The sequence below is a fragment of the Triturus cristatus genome, chromosome 9, assembly GCF_964204655.1.
Source record: "Triturus cristatus chromosome 9, aTriCri1.1, whole genome shotgun sequence".
Classification (NCBI taxonomy): Eukaryota; Metazoa; Chordata; class Amphibia; order Caudata; family Salamandridae; genus Triturus; species Triturus cristatus.
The window spans coordinates 418,061,227-418,082,262 of NC_140592.1; the positions used below are offsets into that span (position 1 = coordinate 418,061,227).

Here is a 21,036-nt window from a genome sequence, read left to right on the forward strand (position 1 = left end):
GCATCACCGATCGACCCCGAAGTAGAGGCTATTTGACAACAGTAGTTCTACAGCCTGTGTAGCCTGATGATGACGTTCTGCGCGGCTTGACAACAATGCATTGCCTTCACCTCAATGAAGCTCAACAATGACTCAGGAACCAGACTGCATGGAAAAGATCATTGCCTTGTACCCTTCGCTTCAACCCTTTGCTCCATCCAAGATACTTTCTCAGCCGGCCCTGCATTTGTCCTGTAGCCGGCCTGACTCTGTCGCAATTGGTATGAACTTCGGATTTGTACCGGTGTCTCACGACCTCAAGTAACCTTTTGACCGCTAGTGACTGTTTTCCATTTAATATTTAAAAATTCATATCTTGACCTTTACTGATTGGAAATTCGTAATTTTAGTTTTGTTTTCCTTAGATAAATATTCTCTAGTTTGCTGAACCTGCGTGGAGTCTTTTTGTGCTATATTCATTGTGTTGCTGTGTGTGTGTGTGTGTGTGTTGCACAAATACTTTACACATTGCCTCATTAGATAAGACTGACTGCTCTGTGCCAAGCTACCAGGGGTGAGCACAGGATGTATCTAGTTTACCCTGACTAGAGTGGCTGTTCCTGCCTGGCCTGGGTGCATAACCTAGCCATCCAGGAATCCCATTTCTAACATATAGGTTTAGAAGCCCCGTAGATTTAGTGCACTTAAGTGTGTATTGCTGTGGTGCCTGCTGTCATTTTAAAGGCAGCCCTGCTTTACAGGCTGTCTTAAAAATAAAACTATGTCCAAATTTGACTTTGGAATTTAAAGTAATTCTAAAGTCTCAAACTACCTTATTTCTACATGTAAGTCACCCTAAGGTCTACTCTAGGTGCAGGATACAGCTTCTGACAGAATCCAAGATCCCGTTAAGGTGGCGGTCAGACTCATAACCCTAAAATGGAGGTGGTGCCTGTGCAGGTACCGCCATAGGGATTAGGGGGTCCCTTTCCTTTTCATGGTAGTCCCACTGCCATGAAAAGGCAGAGGGAAACAGACTTTTGGGGACTGCTAAGGTTACCTTTACATTGTAAAGACATACACGTGTCCCCTACCTATAAGCCTCCCTACTGTTTACCAATTACAATAAACCATAAATATCCAGAGTTCCTCCAAATGAAAATTATCAAATACTCACAACCTAGGAATTTAAATTCCAAAATAGCACTGTGAATAATCAATTCAGCTTAGAAAAAGACAACAGTCAGTGGCAGTATTTTCTTGCTTCAGGTTGCCTAATAATGAAATTTTCGCTCAGCAAAAAAAAAAAGCCACCAAGCTATTACCTACCTACCCGACCATCATGGACACCCTGATGCTCTATTTTCTAAATGACATCAAACACAACAAGAATTAGACCTTCCCTGTCCACAGACCGAAGTCGTTGCCAACCTGCCAAGAACATAGGGGTGAAAACATTGAATATTACCTTTGGACAGATATTCTTTCGGCCCAGATCCACAATAATCAAATATACAAAAAAGCTATTATCCCACAAGCAAATACGTTTGTTTTTCTTCTTCTTCTTACATACTCAGGATTGTATGCAATTCAAGAAACTCCCTCTGAGATATTGCAAAAAAACAGATGAAACAAAATGACCTTGCTTTATTACCATCCAATACCTATCATCCAGCGCATGACCTGGTCCCCCTTTTCAACCCAATTCAAAATTGCAAATTCTTGTTCAACAGCTACTCAAAACTACATGCATTATGTATGATTTACTGCCTATTTGTATTTCTGTCAGTTGCCCATATTTTGAACGATAGCCCACAATACCCTATTTCTTTAGAAACTGGCAATCACATTCTTGCAATCTATCAATTTTCCAATCTTCTCCCTGCCTATTAACCCTATCAAGCATTTGTATGAAGTAACCACCCACTCCCCACTAGCAATCTCACCAAACTCCATTAATTCTAGGAAAAGAAACTAGGATCAAAGCACAGAATAATGTTTTTAACAACAGAATATTAATATCAATGAAAAAGAAAAGAAATTACACAAACATTGGGTAACAGAGTAGTATTCTACTCACCATATAGTAATATAATGCCTCATCAGGGATGGAGATTTCTATAAAAAAGTATTACAATTAAATAAAACCTTTCCTGATTTTCCTCTATTTGTTATCAGATCAAAATCAGTCGTAGACTGTTCGCTTTTTGTCTTTCTCAACCGTCAACTGTGAGCTCTGGAGTTCCACTGGGGTCCAACATGATCCCCATTCTGGTTAATGTCTACATGCAGTCCTTTTGAGCTACTTTTATTATTTTATTATGCAGCGAGTCAGTCTCATATGAAGAAACAGTTGATTGTACACTTTGAAGACCCTCTGTTGAACTTCAGCACCCACCCAAGTATTCCTATGTGGCAATGAGAAGCTGAAGGAATAACAGTTCTCTGAAGATCAGTGTTACCAAGATAAGTTATTTTAACCAGGACAGCCTGGGGCCAGTTGAATTTATTGAATTGAGCAGCTTTCATCAGGTGAGGCTTCACAAGAAGATTTTTATATTTCTACCTCAACTTCTTTGAGCAACTGCCTGCTCCAAAAAACAAAAATGAGTCAAGAAATTCTGGTCATTCAGAATATGGCAGTGAGACTGATAATCCAACGATGCACATTTTATCATGTATCATCAGCCTTCCACTGCTTACAATGGTTACCTGTGGCACAGTGCACTGAATTAAAAAATATATGCCTTTCTCACTGGGCATTTTATGATCTTGTATCTAAGTGCAACCTTTCCAGATTACTTCCCTATGTTCCTTCTTGTTCCTTGATTCTGGAAATGTTCCCTGGTAGAAGAACTCTTTGAATGGGGGAAGAATCATCTCCGTCCACACCAGGAAATGTTGAAACTGCATTTCGTTTGTCCTTTGTCAAATTATCAGCCAGAAGGGATTTAGAAAGGCACTTAAGACACATTTCTTTGGTTTGTTTTCAGTTTTCTATTATCTCTGTTGTTATGCTACCACTTGCTCTTCCTACAAACATTTTATTTACAACAATCTTTGCTCATCTTAACACATTGGCATTGTTTCTGTTTTACCTCAACTGTGTGTGCTGTGGCCCATAGTGAGTTCATTTTATTGGTGACCAATTTCCGAATCGCATCTTTGTACCAGTGAAACATGCTTAGATTTCCTTGCAAACTATTTCTCTGCATCCTTTGTGACATCTTCACAAAGATGTCCCATTCAGTTCTTTTTTTATTTCACTGCCAGCGACCTCTGCTCTTGTGTGACAGGTTTTGGTTTATTTGCATTGTTGCTTTCTTTTCGTTTCTTATGCATACTATAAAGCATCCTGGTAAAATTAATTGTTGTAGTCTTGTGGCTGGATGTCATCATTTATGCCTTATACACACCCACACAGTCAAAATGTTAGACCTCAATTGTGAATGAATCTCTGCATCACAACTGTTGCATTCATATTGCATTGTCAGAATGTAGATATTTCCCACTTTAGAAACATCCAAAATAGTATTGCACAGCAGTTACAGAAATTAGCAAAAACAATTCTTGTAAGTTAGAACAAAATTTATGAAGCTATTCAATATGGCTCATGAGCTGTACCAATCACTCTTCCCTGTTAGTAATCAGTTTAATTGTCATGTTCTACATTAATTTGGCAGTGATGTTTTAATTGTTATGATTTTCCATGTTAGGGCAGATTTGCTAATTGTTCATGCAACACATAGCAATATTCAAATTAGCTGCATTGTTCAAGGGTGGAAACACAGAACAGACCATACCTGCTATGATTGGCTTGTTGTTAGTGGCATCACTTGTGCTGGCTCTCAAATAAGGGTACCTTGATTGTTGTACAGCCTTGCATGATGGAGCAGACGTGAGAGTGTGCTTTCTAGCATACGACTTGTAGTAGATGTAGGAGAGTGGGATCTGCTTCACATGTTTGCCCCACTTTTTGCTGGTGTTTCACAGTTTTTCGACTTTAGCCTGGCTGGGACCCTGCTTTTCAAGGCCCAAGCCTAGCTGTTTCCTCTCTAAATTGATTGCATGTACTTTAGGTACAGTTCAGATTCGATATGGAGTGCCCTTGTATGTCCCTAGTATATGGTATACTATGCACCCAGGGCATAGGTACCCCAGAGGCCTACCAGGGGTTGAAGCATGTATTATGCCACCCCTGGAAAGCCACCCAAAATGACGCCACAGGTCTGCTACTGCAGCCTGAGTAAGGTGGTGCATGCACCCCTTACTGAGATATAGGTTCACTATATCTCACCATATACTGCACATAGAAACCTATCAGTCACCCCTATGGCAGGCCTTATCAATCCTGAAGGCAGGGTGCTTAGTCATGTTTAAGGAGGTGTCCAGGCATGCGCTGAGCCCCTCTGCAGCCTTCGAAATCTCTTCTCCAGGGTTGTCAGTAGTGCAGCCTGACCATACACTCTTAAGTGCATTATATCCAAACGGTAAATGCTAACTTTGGACTGGCTGCACAGAAACATGTCCTGTTTGGTGTTAAACACCTTGGAATCATACCCCCACACCAGTAACGGGTGTGGGAGTATGATCCCATCCTTCTAGAGGGAGAGACATGGCAGCACTGGTATACCCTGTAGAAACTTCATAGAGCACTGGCATCACAAAATGGATGCTGCAGCCACAGACACAAGTCTGGCCTCCTACTGCTGACCAAAATTAAGCAGGGGAGGACAGGACAATAGGTTTCCTTTCACAGGGAGGTGTAACCACCTCCCAGACAGGATTATGTGTATTGGGGCTGGGTGGGAGCACTCTCTGTGTGCTTTGAAGTCCTGCACTGGGGGCACATTTGGTGCCCCTGTGCATAGTCCAGCTCAGACTGGTTCAGGGGCTTCCAGCCCCTGCTCTAGCATGAAACTGGACAAAGGAAATGGGTGAAGCCACCCCTCTTTCCAAACCCTCCCATAGGTGGGTCCCCAGAGCTAGACAAACCCCTTCCTTAGGTATAAGTAAGGAACCTCTGTAACCAGAACTTTAGATTACCCTGGACGAAACTCTGAACCCAAATCCTGGACCTTCGACGCTCTGCTCAAGACCAGAGGACTGAAGAAATCTTCCTTGGGGTCAAGGAGTGACTCCCCTGCTTGGCAGGCTCCAAACAAGCAATTTGCCATTCTGCATTTCTGAAGCTCCCACCGGACTTCGAAATATTTGCAGCTGAGGAGGAGGATTTCCAGACATCTCAGAGGGCGACTAGAGTTCCCAGTAAATCTGGAACCCACAGTCCTCGTGAGTAGTGTGGAACCGGAACTCCTGGTCACCGTGCACTTTTGCAAGTGCATTGACTTCTCAACATCTCCTGAAGTCGTGCTTCGGCTGACTTGTATCCTCCACCTTGAGCACTGAACCCACCAAAGATTGTTGGCCTGGTCATTTCGAGTGACCCGTGGGCCGCCATTTTGTGTTTCGTCTTGAGGTCCCTTTGCGATCCCTGGTCCGTTGACTTGTGGGTTCCTGAGGGGGTAACTTTGAATTTCCTTGGTCTTCCCTGGTTGCTCCAGACGTGCCCCAAATCCCTACCAAGTGGTGAGTCCCACAGACCTTGCTGGTCTGCACCGAATCATCTTTCTTGTTTCTGCGTGGGTTGCTGTTGCCAAGGCTTGTTGTGTCCAATCTGGGCACCGATGCTGCAGTACTCAACATCCTTTGTGGGACAGCTCCAATCCAGTTCCTGGTTGTCCTCGTCGCCTCCTGGTCCTCGTGGCTGAAGAGTCAATCTTCACCTCTTTACCTGAAATCACCCGACATCGGTGGGCATCTGTCCATCGCCTTCCTGGTCATTGGCTAGTGACCCAGACTCTGTCCCCTCTGCTTTCAGGTTCTTCTCATCTTCGATCCAGGCTTGGATCTCTTCAGACACTTCGCATCTTCACGGCAGCAGCACTTCTTCGTCAGCTCCCATTGAAATCGACGACGCGACCTGACACCAAAAGACACTTATGCACCCGGCTTCCCTGGGTGAGGTAACACGAGTACTCTGGTGCTCCCATGGGGGGTAGCCCTAGAACTTCCTAAGTCCAAAAGGGTTTGGTCCTGACTCATTTCTAAGTGTCCCTAATCTTTAAAAACCTAACCGCGACTTTCCCCATAGAAGCTAATGGGAGCTTGCGGCTGTGTTCACACACTGCAGACGTGCAGTCACTACCTTGGGTGGTTCCTTGGGGTCTCAGCGGTTCTACAGGCTCTAGGCCTTGTGTCTAGTTAAGTCGTGGTTCTTATACCACTATTTTAGTATATGGTTTGGCTAGCCCCTACGGCCTGACGTGTATTTGTACTATTTTACTGTGATTATGGAAGTGTAACTTATGTGTTTTGACCTCTAATATCATTAGGAGACTAGGAGAGTGTGTTTAGTAATAAATATATATATTTTATATATATACCTGGTGTGGATATCTTTCATTTAGGGACTCAAGAGATTATAGACTGGTAAAACAAGCTGCTTTCCATTCCTTCAAGACTTAGCCTGAAGGCTGCTCTCCATAGCTACCACTAGGATAGCATTCAATAAAGGTTGTCTTTAACCTATAACCAATAAGGGGTTGTTTGGACTGATACAAGGTGCCAACTATAACTAGTAGACAGCATACATCAGGCCAACTTCTCACAGTAGAAGCATACCCTTCCAGTAAAATTACTATGCCTAGACAAACAAATTAGATCTATGTTGTGTGCACTGCAGCACATATGTAATGCCTGGGATTTTTGGGATGATGACTGATTGTAAAGGCCTGCTTCACAGAGGCATTTCTGTATGCCAAGTCTAGTTAGTATATTGGGTTTGTGCCAAAACGGAATGTGTCAAAACATAAGGGAATTTGTAGTGGTTCAGCCTAGTAAGGTCGTGAAGATTCAAAGCAGCGCATAGGTGGGTCTGCTTTTCAAAAAAATAAGAACATTTTCATGACAAAGCACCTTTAGTGTTAGGTAGTTAATACTCATGCAAGTATATGCATTTATATTTTGTCACTTTGCACCAGCGAAACCTGTATTAAACCTGGGCCAATGTGTCACGTCAATCCAGATGTTTCACCTAATGACAAACTGGCAACATGATATTTGTCCTCATTCTGAAAAAATGCTTTCTAATATTTAATGATGTTTGTGCTGGATTATCTACTGTTACCCTGTGTGGTCTGGTTTGTGAATTTCCTCAAAGCTGGATAGCTGTAAGATAGGTGTAAGAATGGTATGCTTCACACTGAAACAATAGTTGGGAAGTTGTGGATGTGTTTTGTGAATCTCTTATAGCTTAATGTTATACATGTGGGTGTTTGGTTTACATCACCCTCCTCTGACTGCTCCTTGATTCATCCTTTGGTAATTGCAATTGTGTGCAGAGAGGGTCCATTTTATTGTCATATCTATAGGAGAAGAGCAGGCTTTGGTCACACATAGTAATTCGATAAATTAGCATTAGCACTCTTTAAAATAATATTTCTATACATGGCTAGGCATGCCTTCCTAAATGTGATCACCTTCAAACGTCCAGCTGTGTGGGAAATGGGGCACCTTTTTAGTTGGCTTTATACATTGTCCTAAGTTAGGGCTTAAAGATCAAGTTAAGGTTTCTAACGCTCTAAACAGTATTCACATTTGCTATTAGCTGTGGCATTTCAGCAAATCACCAAAAACTGGAAGGATTTCAACAAATTATCTTATAAGGCTTGGTGGTACGCTTTTTGCTACAATCATAGACTAGATACCACTTTTGTTTATCCCTTAACCTTAGCTGTTAAACGAAGAGAACTGTGGAGCCCAGTTACAGTATTTTTTGACTTAAGTGCTTGTATGTCTCTGTCTTTAACTCCGATACAGCAAGAAGTTTCTAAACCTCCATGATTTCCTGTCCCTTCTAAACAAGGTACTTCTTTCTCGTTCTTTTTTTTTTTTTCTTTCTCTCTTTCAACTTTGCTATTGATTATATTGTGTATTTCATATCCCTTTTTAATACTTTATTTCATACCAATTGCCAGTTTTTGCTTCTATTTACTCTCAATCTCTGATGTTTCATATTACAGCATATGTTATTGTCATTACTTAACATGCTATTTACATATTTTTGCTTACTTTTTTCTTGCCTTATATCTTATTATGTAATACTTGAGCATTTCTTATTTCAATAAAAATGTTCTGAACTTAAACAGTATTCATAATGAAAGCCACACTATAGAGGTCATTAGCATGCATATTATATACACCACAGAAGGAGACATGCAAGAGTTTTAACAGTGGCGTTGTCAACCTATATTACAAAGAAGTGTTAGCAGTTACAGGTACATTTTAGAATATTTACACATCAATGTCCGCCTATGGGAGCTGTGCAAGGAGACAATTAAAGCAATTTGTGGAGTTGAAAAGTGGAAAAACTTTTCGAGGAAAGTGCAGAGAGGGCATCCTAACTTCTACCATAAAGTAACCCCTGTGAGGGACACAGACTTTCAGCACATGGAAATGTTGCTGGTATTTGGCTAAAACAAATTTTGAGGCAATTATTTTTCTAGTACTGGTCGAACGATGACTGATTATTAAACCTCATCTTTATTAATAAGCATGTTGGGCTCTCATTTCAAATTGAGTGCTAATTCTGTTTCAGAGGTAACATATAAGTTTCCACCAAAACAGAATTACAACTCAGGTGAACACAGATTGCTCTGTCTTGCCTGCATGGTGTGGAGAACTCACCTTCATTCTCTGCCTTCACTCCTCGCCGGACCCGCTGCGCGGGTCCCGCTTCGCTCTTCGCTGTGCCCGGTTGCCTAGCTGGTGGTGAGCCTTCCTGCTGCTTTTAAGCCGCCCCGGTTGATCTTGGACTGCCGCTGTCTGTGTGCGCCTGTGAACGGGACCTCAGGGCTGCGAGCTGACCCGCAGGGACTCAGTGCACCAGGAGTCCCTGCGTGAGGCCGAGACCCGCAACACCTGGGTCGCTCTCCCTGCTTGCCCCGCCCCCGTCACAGCAAATAAGTGCCAGCTGCCTCGTGATAATTGTTGGGATCTTTGCTCTGTCTTGCCTGCATGGTGTGGAGAACTCACCTTCATTCTCTGCCTTGACTCCTCGCCGGACCCGCTGCGCGGGTCCCGCTTCGCTCTTCGCTGTGCCCGGTTGCCTAGCTGGTGGTGAGCCTGCCTGCTGCTTTTAAGCCACCCCGGTTGATCTTGGACTGCCGCTGTCTGTGTGCGCCTGTGGACGGGACCTCAGGGCTGCGAGCTGACCCGCAGGGAGTCAGTGTACCAGGAGTCCCTGCGTGAGGCCGAGACCCGCAACACCTGGGTCGCTCTCCCTGCTTGCCCCGCCCCCGTCACAGCAAATAAGTGCCAGCTGCCTCGTGATAATTGTTGGGATCTTTGCTCTGTCTTGCCTGCATGGTGTGGAGAACTCACCTTCATTCTCTGCCTTGACTCCTCGCCGGACCCGCTGCGCGGATCCCGCTTCGCTCTTCGCTGTGCCCGGTTGCCTAGCTGGTGGTGAGCCTGCCTGCTGCTTTTAAGCCACCCCGGTTGATCTTGGACTGCCGCTGTCTGTGTGCGCCTGTGGATGGGACCTCAGGGCTGCGAGCTGACCCGCAGGGACTCAGTGTACCAGGAGTCCCTGCGTGAGGCCGAGACCCGCAACACCTGGGTCGCTCTCCCTGCTTGCCCCGCCCCCGTCACAGCAAATAAGTGCCAGCTGCCTCGTGATAATTGTTGGGATCTTTGCTCTGTCTTGCCTGCATGGTGTGGAGAACTCACCTTCATTCTCTGCCTTGACTCCTCGCCGGACCCGCTGCGCGGATCCCGCTTCGCTCTTCGCTGTGCCCGGTTGCCTAGCTGGTGGTGAGCCTGCCTGCTGCTTTTAAGCCGCCCCGGTTGATCTTGGACTACCGCTGTCTGTGTGCGCCTGTGGACGGGACCTCAGGGCTGCGAGCTGACCCGCAGGGACTCAGTGTACCAGGAGTCCCTGCGTGAGGCCGAGACCCGCAACACCTGGGTCGCTCTCCCTGCTTGCCCCGCCCCCGTCACACCATTGCCTACATTACTGATTACTTTCTCCGCAGCGCGGGAGCGCGCGGGTGCGCCCGGGGCTAAGCCCGGGCAAAGGGCGGGCCGTCTAAGGCCATCCAAGGACGAACAGGGACGGGCCGGGCCCCTTCTCTTACTTCGCGGACTTGAGGTTACACAGTACGTTTTAATATTTAATGTGTGTAGTTTTATATAAGTAATTATTCGTAGAATTGTATATTTATTTGTTTTTCGTTTCCTTAGTATTTTAAATTATCTATTTATCTTGAATAATGCCGCTATTAACTAGGAAGGGTAGGCAGGTCACAGTAAAGTCAGGCAGTGGCAAAGCCACCTGAACTTTAGATGATTTTATTACCCGGGCTACGGGGATACTGGAGAAAGAAATTGCCCTTACTGAAAAACGTTTGTCTTTGGATCTTGTTACGGGCAAACGCTCATCCTTAGGACAGATTGGCTCTGTGGTTACTCCGGGAAAAAGCAAAACTAATGAATTAGAAGTTAGCCCCAATTTAGTAGTAATCCCTGATTCCCAAGAAACATCTAGGGGGAACACTATAGTGGATTGTCCATTAGAAGATCACACTGCATTGGATATTAGTGGGGACGGTAAGTCGAGTATTGACTCGAGTGTGTTGGAGCCTGCCCCCTCAAAACCCCAAGTTCTGGACCATGTTAATACAGTTATACAAACCAGAAAACGGAAAAGAGGGAGGGGTCATATGAAGGGAAAGGTTATCCGCCTATTTGCTGTAAAAATCGCAATAATGACGATTTGTTGGGACACATTGAAACCTTGTTAAAAGGCCTCTTGATGCCTCTCATTGAGAGAACCCAAAATGTTAATTTAAAATTAGACCAATTAGAGCTCCTATTATCAGTTAATACTCACTCACTGGATACCTTGGTCAAAAATAGTAAATCTCCCGAGTCCCCGGAGATCTGCATTGCTACAAAGAAGGGTTCTCAAAAAACTTCTACCCAAAACTCTAGCAAACCGCCCCAACCCGATATATCAGGCGATACCCAGCGAATCCCAGCTCAGACAACTTTAACTAAATCCACACTGATGGTTAATGCGGCTTCTCAACCAATGTCTGAGCTAGCCGTAGCAACAACACCGATTCCAACTATATCCATGCCGGGGGTAACATTGGGAGCTAAACCAACTTTATCAAGTGGACTATTAGCCTCGGGTAAAAAAGCTCCCAAACCAATTTGTGTGAACATACCCCCTGATTCTGCCCCTTTTATGGTAATCCTGACAGGGGTTCCGATGGTTGCACCGAACAAATATGAATCAAGTCAGGATTTATTAAATAAAGTTATATTCTGGCTTAATAATAATAGACCACTTCCCCCAGCCTCTACCACTAAAATATTAGGTGTACGAAGGGTTCCTTGGGTTGGCCAAAGCAAGAAGGACTTAGAAGGAGACTGTATTCTCATTAATTTTAGGGACAGGTGGGTCAAAGACCTAATTTGTGATAAAGCTAGGTTTGCTAAAATGGGGGACATCCAATGTATAGGCCTTGAATACTTCTATCCCAATTTACATCATGTCTCACTCTATAACTGTTACTCTGGGTCAGGGCCGCAGGGAAATGGTCACTCTGGATGGATACAGAACAACAACATATTTGGAAACCCCCAAAACCATCCCGGTATGAGGTATCAGGGTGATGGATGCCCTATGGGACCCATACGTTTTAGTAATATTACGCAACTACCCTATAATCAACCAGAGATGAGAGTTCAGGGGGAGGAATATCTAGGGTGGATGTCAAATAGCAACATTCCCCAAAGAAACCGCTTTGACCCACTGGTGGGAATGGAGGGTTTAGATTGACCAGTGGACAAAAAAAAGGGGGGTGTATCATCTATATTAGATTTGGCTATAGGGGTAAATGAGGGGGTAAGTCATAAGGATAATTCGGTGGTGGATGTCACCAATCTTAATACAGGGTCTAATTCACTTTTGGATATACGGGTGACCAGTATCTTAGGCTGTGGGCCACACTTGTCGATTATTGAGCAGGATCAGACAAGTTTAGAAGAGCCTGTGGTCGATAACCAAGGAGAACCTACACTGTCTTTAATGTCTTGGAATATTGCTGGTCTTGCGGGAAGACTAGAGGATGAAGGCTGGCTGGACTATGTGGGTAGCCAGGACATTTTGTGCTTCCAGGAGACATGGAGCAAAACGGGTGAGGAAATTGATGGTTTTCAATCTTTTAGCGTCCCGGCGGTACCATCACCAGCGGGGAGGGCAAGGGGCGGGATAATGACAGCACTCTCTATTAAACTTAAGAATCTGAGTACTCTAAAGATAGCGGATACTCCATGGTTCCAATTGTTATTGCTCGAAAATCTGTTCCCCGAGCCCTTGTTGTTAATTAACTGGTATCATAACGTTTTTGACAGAAATGATGTAACCACAATTCAGAGTTTGGAGGATGCAATAAGCAAGGCTCGTAGTGAACGACCACTATTATTCGTTGTTTGGGTTGGTGATTTTAACTCTTCATTGTGTAAATTTGGTGGTTCAAATGTGTGTGGTCTTGAGGACTTAAATAAACAACCTTTGATGCATTTCAAACACACGCGCCAGGGGGATGCCTTAAATAATATCATTGTCTTAAATGATTTATGTATGGTAGAGCCCTGGGCGGCCCCAGATACTTTACCAATACCAACCTTTCATGGAGTAAGAGGCGCAACAAGCACCATTGATTTTATTTTTGTGTCCAGTAACTTCCTGCTTTATGTTACTAAACTTGAGATAATAGCTAATGCCGCAAGCGACCATAACCCTCTAAAGCTTTCTTTATGTACCCCTATTAGTGGGAATCACCCGGTCTGGGATCAGCCTATAGAATATAATAAGAACCAGGGTGTTACCATAAAATGGGGTAAAATAGATGCTGTAGGTCTAGAGGAAAAGATCTTTAAAGAATGTAGGACTGAAATTGACTTATGTCAAATGTCCATATTAGACCCAGAAAAGGTTATTGGGAATTTAGAAAAATTATGTGGGCATGTGGCTGAGTATCTTACAAAACCAGCAGGGAAAAAGAATACAAAGTGTTTTAGATGGTTTGACTCCGCATGTTCTGCCTCACACAAATCCCTAAAAGCGGCCCTTATGCAAAAACCAAGGAATAAAGACCTGGTAAGATCATCTAGAAAGGCTTATAAAGAAGCTATTATAAAAAGGAAGCAGGAGCTAAAAAATTGTGCCTGGGATGATTTAGAAAAGGCATCTGAGCTAAAAGATAGTAGGCTCTTTTGGGACGTAGTATGGGGGACTGAGAATCCCTCAGTCATACAGGTGATGGAAAACAAATTTTTAAAAAGGGTTTTATTGATTCCATCGGGTTCATCAAACATCTTTTGCCACAATGAAATGGGAATGACCAAAGTGACTGATATTATCCGTCTGTCGCCTTTATTACTTTGGTGCAAAATATGGCTATCGGACAACCTCCAACTCTCCAGAGAAATTCCTTTAGATTGCATGAGCCTGGACAATGTAAAACAGATTCCCTGGTTGTCATATGTTAGTGCCATGTTGCATAAGATAGGTTTGGGCCATGTTTATGAAAATCCTGAAAATATTCAGGGAAACCACGAAAGCCCAAATTAAAGCATGTTACTGGAAATCCTTAGATATACCTAGCTTGGGAGGCTCAACAAGTTGTGTATCTAAGGTCCAGCATCAGTTTTATTTAACTTTCTCGACAAATGTCCAATGGCGGTTTTATCTTGCAAGGTTTAGGCTAAATACACTTCACTTCCTCTTTGCCTTCCCCAAACAAGGGGGTTGGTGTGAGAGGCTACCCCCCTGTCCCTGCAACAATAGTGTTAGACAAAGTACTATACATGTTGTCCTTTTCTGTACTTTATACCAAGAACCCAGGATTAGATTTATTAAGCCTATCCTGAAGGGGCGACAACCATGTACTTATAATGAAGGCTATGATTATTTGCTTTCACTATCTTCTGTTGAAGTTTGTTGTGCTATGTTGAACTTCATACGAGCATCGCTCCGGATTAGGAAGCGTTATGGATAACTTAGCCTGGACTTGTAATTTCCCATTGGTCTTTTTTGTACTTATGCTGTATGATGGTCTCTTAATCAAATTTTGTATTACAAATGGCTCATTTTAAATTATGTATTTTATGTTCACTTTGTGCTTTTATGATTCTCTGTATGAATCGAATAAAGATATTGACTTGACTTGACTTGATTGCAGATCATTCCTTGTTCTGAGGTGCAAAAGTTGGAATGGTGCAGTACTTGTGAACCCAATAATTTCAGGACCTTACGGTAGTCAAATGGTGGAACAGCAGTTGCAGCGCCAAACTAGCACCAGTGTTAGAATGAACAAAGGGGCAGTGCATTCAAATTGTAAAATCACATCGACTGCCCTGATTCGAGGCACAGCTCTTTGTCCTCTCTGAACATTCAGAATATTTGTGTGGAGAAGAAAACCTGATGATATTCCAAATATGCAAGAAAAAGCTTAGAATTTCGGGAAAGTATTATTAAACTCAGCCCCCATCACCACTTACATAAATACATCTCCTCAGCTCGAAATCCTGTGGTTATTTACTGAAAAATTGTCTAAAATATTACATCCAAATTTTAAGGAATAGTCCAATATTCCCTCCTTCATACTTTCTGGGAGTTTGTCTTCATCTGCTGGTTGCTTTGTGGGCAACGGAACAGCACAGGGAAATGTAGTCCTCTCTAATTGTGTAGTACATTAGACAATGTCCTGCTATTTCCTATACATTACTCAAGCCATGCCTCTTCATGATCACTTGTGACTTCATTTCTTCGTTTAGGTTAAAGTGATATTTTCTAAGGAATAGGACTGGACTTACTGTTTCACTAACTGTCATGTGAAGTTCTGCAGTAAATGTTTGGCCTAAGTTGTAATGTTCATCCCAAGCTCATGGGGATAATGGGACACAATGTTCTGGTTAATGCAAGCAGATTTAAAATGAAGTCTGAGTTTTAAAAGAATCATAGGAAAGTCATTCAGCACATAAAACTAATAAAGGCACTCTACTAATTTGTACTTTCATGTTTTCCAGGTAAACGGAGTTGTCCGGGAGAAAGCCTAGTTCGTGCAGAGTTATTTATTTTATTCACTAACATCATGAAGAATTTCAACCTAAGATCTCCTATTGACCTGAAAGATGTTGACCTCACCCCGGTTGAGAGTGGTTTTGAAAATCTGCCACCACCATATAAGATATGCTTCATTCCTCGCTAAGGGCATAGCGTGAATGGAAGCGATAGGCCTATATTGTGGTACTACAGCCTGTGATTAGGCGTTTACTTTTAAAGCCAAATATATGATAGTACTGATGCTTTGTGAATACATGTTTTCTTTTCACTGAATTTGTCAACTACTGATAGAAATAAATATTATTTCACAAATTATAAACTGCTTTAAAGTGCTTCCCAAATAAATCTTAAGCCGCAACACATCCATGTTTGCACTCCACTTTGTTATATTTTGTCCACTATTATTTGTTATGAAATTTCGTTACATTCCTGAAAAATGTTTATTAAACATGAGTTAAGTTATTGCAGATGTAAGTATAAGCTCAAGAATGAAATACAGATTTGAAAAATTAATTCACTTAAAATCATGCTAAAACCTAATAATTCAGCATATAGTCAAGAATTGAAGGGACACGGAGACTCAAGATCAAACAGAAAATGATAACAATGAGGAGGCTAGCTACATACCATGTTCTTGATCAAGGAACAATCGCTGTTCTTTAGTCTATGGAAAGCCGTTCATGTCAAAATTACAGCTCTAAAAAATATGACTCTTCTAGAAAAAAAGTAGCAAAAAGACTATAACACATTTCAGAAGGACTATATGTCTCAAATAAATATACCACGTAGTAAAACAAACATGATACACTACAGATTGCATACATTTCTTAGTGAACGATATGAACACATTTTCTATATAGAATAAAAAATACACCAAAATATGTCAACCCTACGAAAATGAATGTGGCCCTCACTGAAAAATATATAGCAAGCAGTGAATTGATTTATGTGTATTAAAAATAATATGACAGTCACTGAAGTGAATAACACGTTTTAAGAGGAATGTGACATATGATGGAATGAATATGATCCACTGGCATGGATGGGCAAGCAGAGTGATGAGACTGGGAACATGAACATACACTACGAAGAGCTTGGGGTGTTCAGGGTTGAGGAGTTTGTGACACTTGGACATGCAATTGAGGAGCTTAAGGCTCATGGACTTACAAAGGGAAAATTGTGTGGCAAAATTGTTTTTATGCAGATTGGTGAGCCTAAGCTATTGGACATAAAGGGGGAGATTTACCAAATTTACACACAACGCAGCGCAGCCGCCCACGAGGCTGCTCTGCATTGCCCAACAGGGAAGCAGCTGATATTTTCAAAGATATAGCTCTCTACTCCCCTTTCCCTTGCACAAGCGCTGATTACAGCTGCCGTGTGCTACACACCACCACAGCGCTAGGGTGTGTGTGTGTGTATGAGCCTAGCATAGGTTTTGTATAGGAAAGATACCCTTCCTGTACAAAATACTATGCTTAGACATGAGGGAAAGCTTTTACCACTTTGTCTGCATGGTGCGCAGTGCAGCATGCATGCATAGTCGGCAAAGGAAGGAGACATGAAAGCATTTCTTCCTTGCGCCTAGTTTAAAAGGGCACAGTTTTCCCATTAATCCCATTCTACTGTATTTAGTAAATTGGGATAGCATTAGAAACCTTGGGTGGTTGCATGGGAACACCTCACCCATGCACCACCCTTGGCACTCCCCCATAGCACAAAGTGATGCGAAGCAGCGCTATGCACTGCTTTGCATTACTTTTAAGTTATTTCTAGATCTAAACAAGTTTAGCGCCAAAAAGTAAATTAGGAAAAAAGGATTTTGCGTCACTTTTGTGATGTACACATGGTGCAAAATCTTAGTAAATCTCCCCCAGAGTGTAAAAGACTAAGATCTTGGAGCATTGGGGCAATCAATAAAGAACTACAGCACAATTCAACAGTGTCATTTATTGATAATATTGTCTATTTCACAGAATTGTTATTAACGTCTTAAATATAAATACAACATTTAAAAAATGTATACAAACAATAACATATATTAACCCCTTCCATGCTGCGCAAATTCCGCCGCTGTGCTGACGGAATCTTGCGCGGGCGTGGTCATGACGGAACGGTTCCGTCATGAGCACAGCTCAACCGTGGCTCATGACGGAACCGTTCCGTCATGAGCACCGAAGGGGTTAAGCAAATTTGGCAAATGGAATAAAACAATTACATTACACTACGTTAGATTCCCCGATTTAAACAACATAGGGATAATATTTGCTGACGTGCTGTTGCCAAACCAGGGCATGTAAAAGCAAATTCTTTAAATCCTGTGTTGGCCAGGAACAAAAATAAAATTTCTTCCACAAGTGGAGGAATAATTAGACCATAAGGTATCTGCAATTTGTAAACCTTCAGTTTTAAAAAACGAATGAAAATAACAAACATGCTAATCTAAATTATCCTTAACATGAAACCGAATGTTGAGAGTTGACAAAAGCATACATAAGAACCCTGGTTGTTTGATTCACATATAATGATTACAATTATGAATGCAGCTCTGAACATTAACACATCAGTTGACCCATTGTTTAAAACGAACTTTAGGTGTGTCATAATTGAATAGATCATGATTAAGAGCTAAATTATTGCCTGCATTACTTTATAGAGAGGTAGAGAGCAGATATTTCTGGATAGAAAAGGTACTTTAAAGAGGTAGAATAACTTATACTTAAGCAATACAATAACCCTATGAGATGCCTGTATCTGCCTGTATCTCGCTATAAAATACCCACCATGTCTAGTGCTTCAGAAGTGTACTTTTGACCACTGACATTTGATATTCATATATTTTAAGAAAATCAAAACAGTAAAATAATATCCCAGGAATCTTCGCAATGTAACCTTTTAAAATTGCATCAGCCTCCTGTCTACCCAAGCAGCTAAAAAGCTAACAATCAGATAACACAATTTTCTACCTCAGCTTCTTTAGTTGTCTGGAACTTAGCAAAATCCTTGGTTGGTTGGTTATTAAAAATTAACACCGCCAGATGGTACATTCTGGAATATTTTCCAGAAGGTGATTATTACCAACCCACTTAAATCAATTTAGACAAGTTTGTCACCCGAACACCAGAATCTCTGATTTCCTACATTTAGGGCCTCATGTAGGTAAATAAATTTTACCGTTTCTTAAATACCGAGCCGTACCGAATCGGTAATTAAGAATCGGTAAGTTATATGTAGGTAAAAATTCGGTAACAGTTACCGAATCGGTAACATTGGGTAATCAAGAATCGGAAATCACCGAATCGGTAAATACCGAGGTGGTATTTACCGAATCGGAAAATACCGAATCGGTATGTACGGAATCGGTAACTAAAATCACATGACTTGACGAAACAGCTAATCCTGTGCAACCACACCCCACCCAACCAGGAAGCGGCCACACCCAGGCAGGTGTACATAATTAGCCGACCCTGGAGAGGCTTGGAGTGCAGAGGAGAGGCAGGGAGCCGGTGCCTGTGCGAGCGGGAAAACGAACATCATGTCCAGCCAGAGAACACAGAGAGACGGAGGGGAAAGGAGGAGGAAGCTGAAATTTAGCCCCAAGGAACTCCAGGTGCTGGTGGAGGAGGTGGTGAAGCAGCACCAGAAGCTGTTTGGAAGGCAATCCCTGCAAGTGCCTGAGGCTGAAAAGCGCAACATTTGGCTGGCCATCCAGGCGCAGGTCAATGCTGTGGGAGTGACCCACAGGGACATAGAGGTCCTAAAGAAGCGCTGGTATGACCTGAGGATTGTAACCAAGAGGAAGATGGGCGACATCCAGAAGGAGGCCAGCCAGACTGGAGGTGGACCCAACAGGGCACCTGCCCTCACCGAACTGGAGGAGATGGTGGGGTCCACAATCGAGCAAGAGAGCGTCGTGGGTCTTGGGGACGCCGACAGCTCTGCCAGAGCCGCCACACAACAAGGTAAGACGAAAGCACAGCAATGTAGCCCCCCCTACCCCTATCCCACATCCCCCATTGTGAAACGAGAATCACACTGCAGTCCACATGTGTCATTGCAGACAGGCAATGCAGTCTGGGAGATGTAGTCAGGGAAACACCAACCATGATGTAAATGGCACAGGGCAACAAGGCATGTCACGCACATGAGGCACAAGGAGGCAGAGGACATATTGGAATGTGAAATGATTTATTGTAACACTTGCAATGCAGCCCTTCGGGGACACTGAGCCAATGTTGTATTTCTGTCCACAGATGTGACATCATGCAGGACAGGGCATGCTGCAGGAGAGAGGGCACACCGGCCACAAATATCACCTCTGGCCAGCACAAGTTCAGACCAGGGAGCAGGCCCACTGGCAGCCGCACCACCAACACAGGCAGCTTCGCCGCACCCAGAGCCAGCATCACCTCACCCAGAGCCAGCATCACCTCACCCAGAGCCAGCATCGCCACTCATGTTTGAGTCACTGGCCACATCTCCGCTTGCAGGTGTGAGAATGAGGAGGCGTCCAGCAGCCAGGCTACGAGCCTTAGACACCTCGTCTGACGATAGCATGGGCCCTGAGGAACTCACCAGGCCCCAGGAAGGGAGCCATGCCACTGTGCCCCACACCTCACAGGCAGCACAGATGGTAGCAAGAGGGCGCCGCAGGTCGCGTGTCCAGAGTCCACCAGCACCCATTGACGGCCATGGTGTCTTCTTGGGGCTCGAGGGCCAAATGTTGAAACAACAGCGCCTGCAAACAAAGGCAGTCATGTCAGTCCAGAGGCACATGCGGGTCATGAAAACAACATTGGTCAACATGGACAACAACATCAGCGCTATGGCAGCGGGCATTCGGGACATGTCCCAATCAATCCAGCAGTTGTGCAGCAAATTAGATGCTGACATAGAAGCACGGCGCCGGGAACGGCAGAGGAGGGACACTACCACCAGGGCACTTAACCGTCTGGCAACTGCCACTTCTCTACTCTGCCGGCGCTCTGTGTCGATGCAGGAGGGCCTGACACACTGCTGCAGCGACCTGTCTCGGGGGATGGTGCAGGTGACAAGTGCACTAGGGGTGCTATTAACTAGTCAGCCGTCGACAACTGCTGCAGGGGATGCTGCGGAGAGCATCGACAACAGCAGCAGGAGCAGCATCACACCCCCCGTCCCAGAAGGACGCAGGAGCAGCAGACGGCTTGGGGTTGGCTCTAGTGAGGATGCACAGGCCGTGCCATCCACCACTGCAGCGCGTATGCGCAAACATTGATGTAGCCCTGCTTAGCCACTTCCCAATGGGTGACGTAACCCTGGACATACTCCTTGTATAGATGGTATATTGCCAGATTGGCTTGTTCATGTGTTCATGGCGTGGTGCCACATTAAAACTACGTCATGACTTATCACAACTGGCTGTGTCCCCTTACTTACTCAGAAATAGTTGCATGTGATCTCTGTCCGTCTCTCTCTCCCATCGATTGCAGTTGGCACTCTAGCTGCGTTGCCCTCTGGCTGGCCTGACTCATCCTCGTTGTCCTCAAAATATGTTACTTCCACATCTGTACCTTTTTTCGTGGCAAGGTTGTGCAGCATTGCACAAGTGGCAATGATCTTGCAGCAGTTGATGGGTGTGTACTGGCGTGCGCCTCCGCTCTTGTGGAGGCAGCGGAACCTGCTCTTCAGTAGTCCAAACGTGCGCTCCACCACATTGCGTGTTGTTTTGTGTGCCACGTTGTATCGTCTCTCACTCTGGGTTGATGGGTGTAGGTAGGGAGTGAGGATGAATGACCGGCATGCATATGCACTGTCGCCTAGATGAGTAATAGGGATACATCAGTCACATGCCTCTATACACTATGATTTGCAGG

At 43.8% G+C, this 21,036-nt stretch overlaps 1 protein-coding gene across 1 annotated transcript in view; it reads left to right on the forward strand.

Annotated features, from left to right (window-relative positions):
• Positions 1-15,543, forward strand: part of LOC146798077 (cytochrome P450 2G1-like) — a 724,892-nt gene extending 709,349 nt beyond the window's left edge. Inside the window, exon 9 of the mRNA XM_085625293.1 lies at positions 15,145-15,543. Within this exon, the coding sequence (XP_085481419.1) occupies positions 15,145-15,326 (182 nt within the window). The 3' untranslated portion in view covers positions 15,327-15,543. The remainder of the gene's footprint in view (positions 1-15,144) is intronic.
• Positions 15,544-21,036: the final 5,493 nt, after the last annotated feature.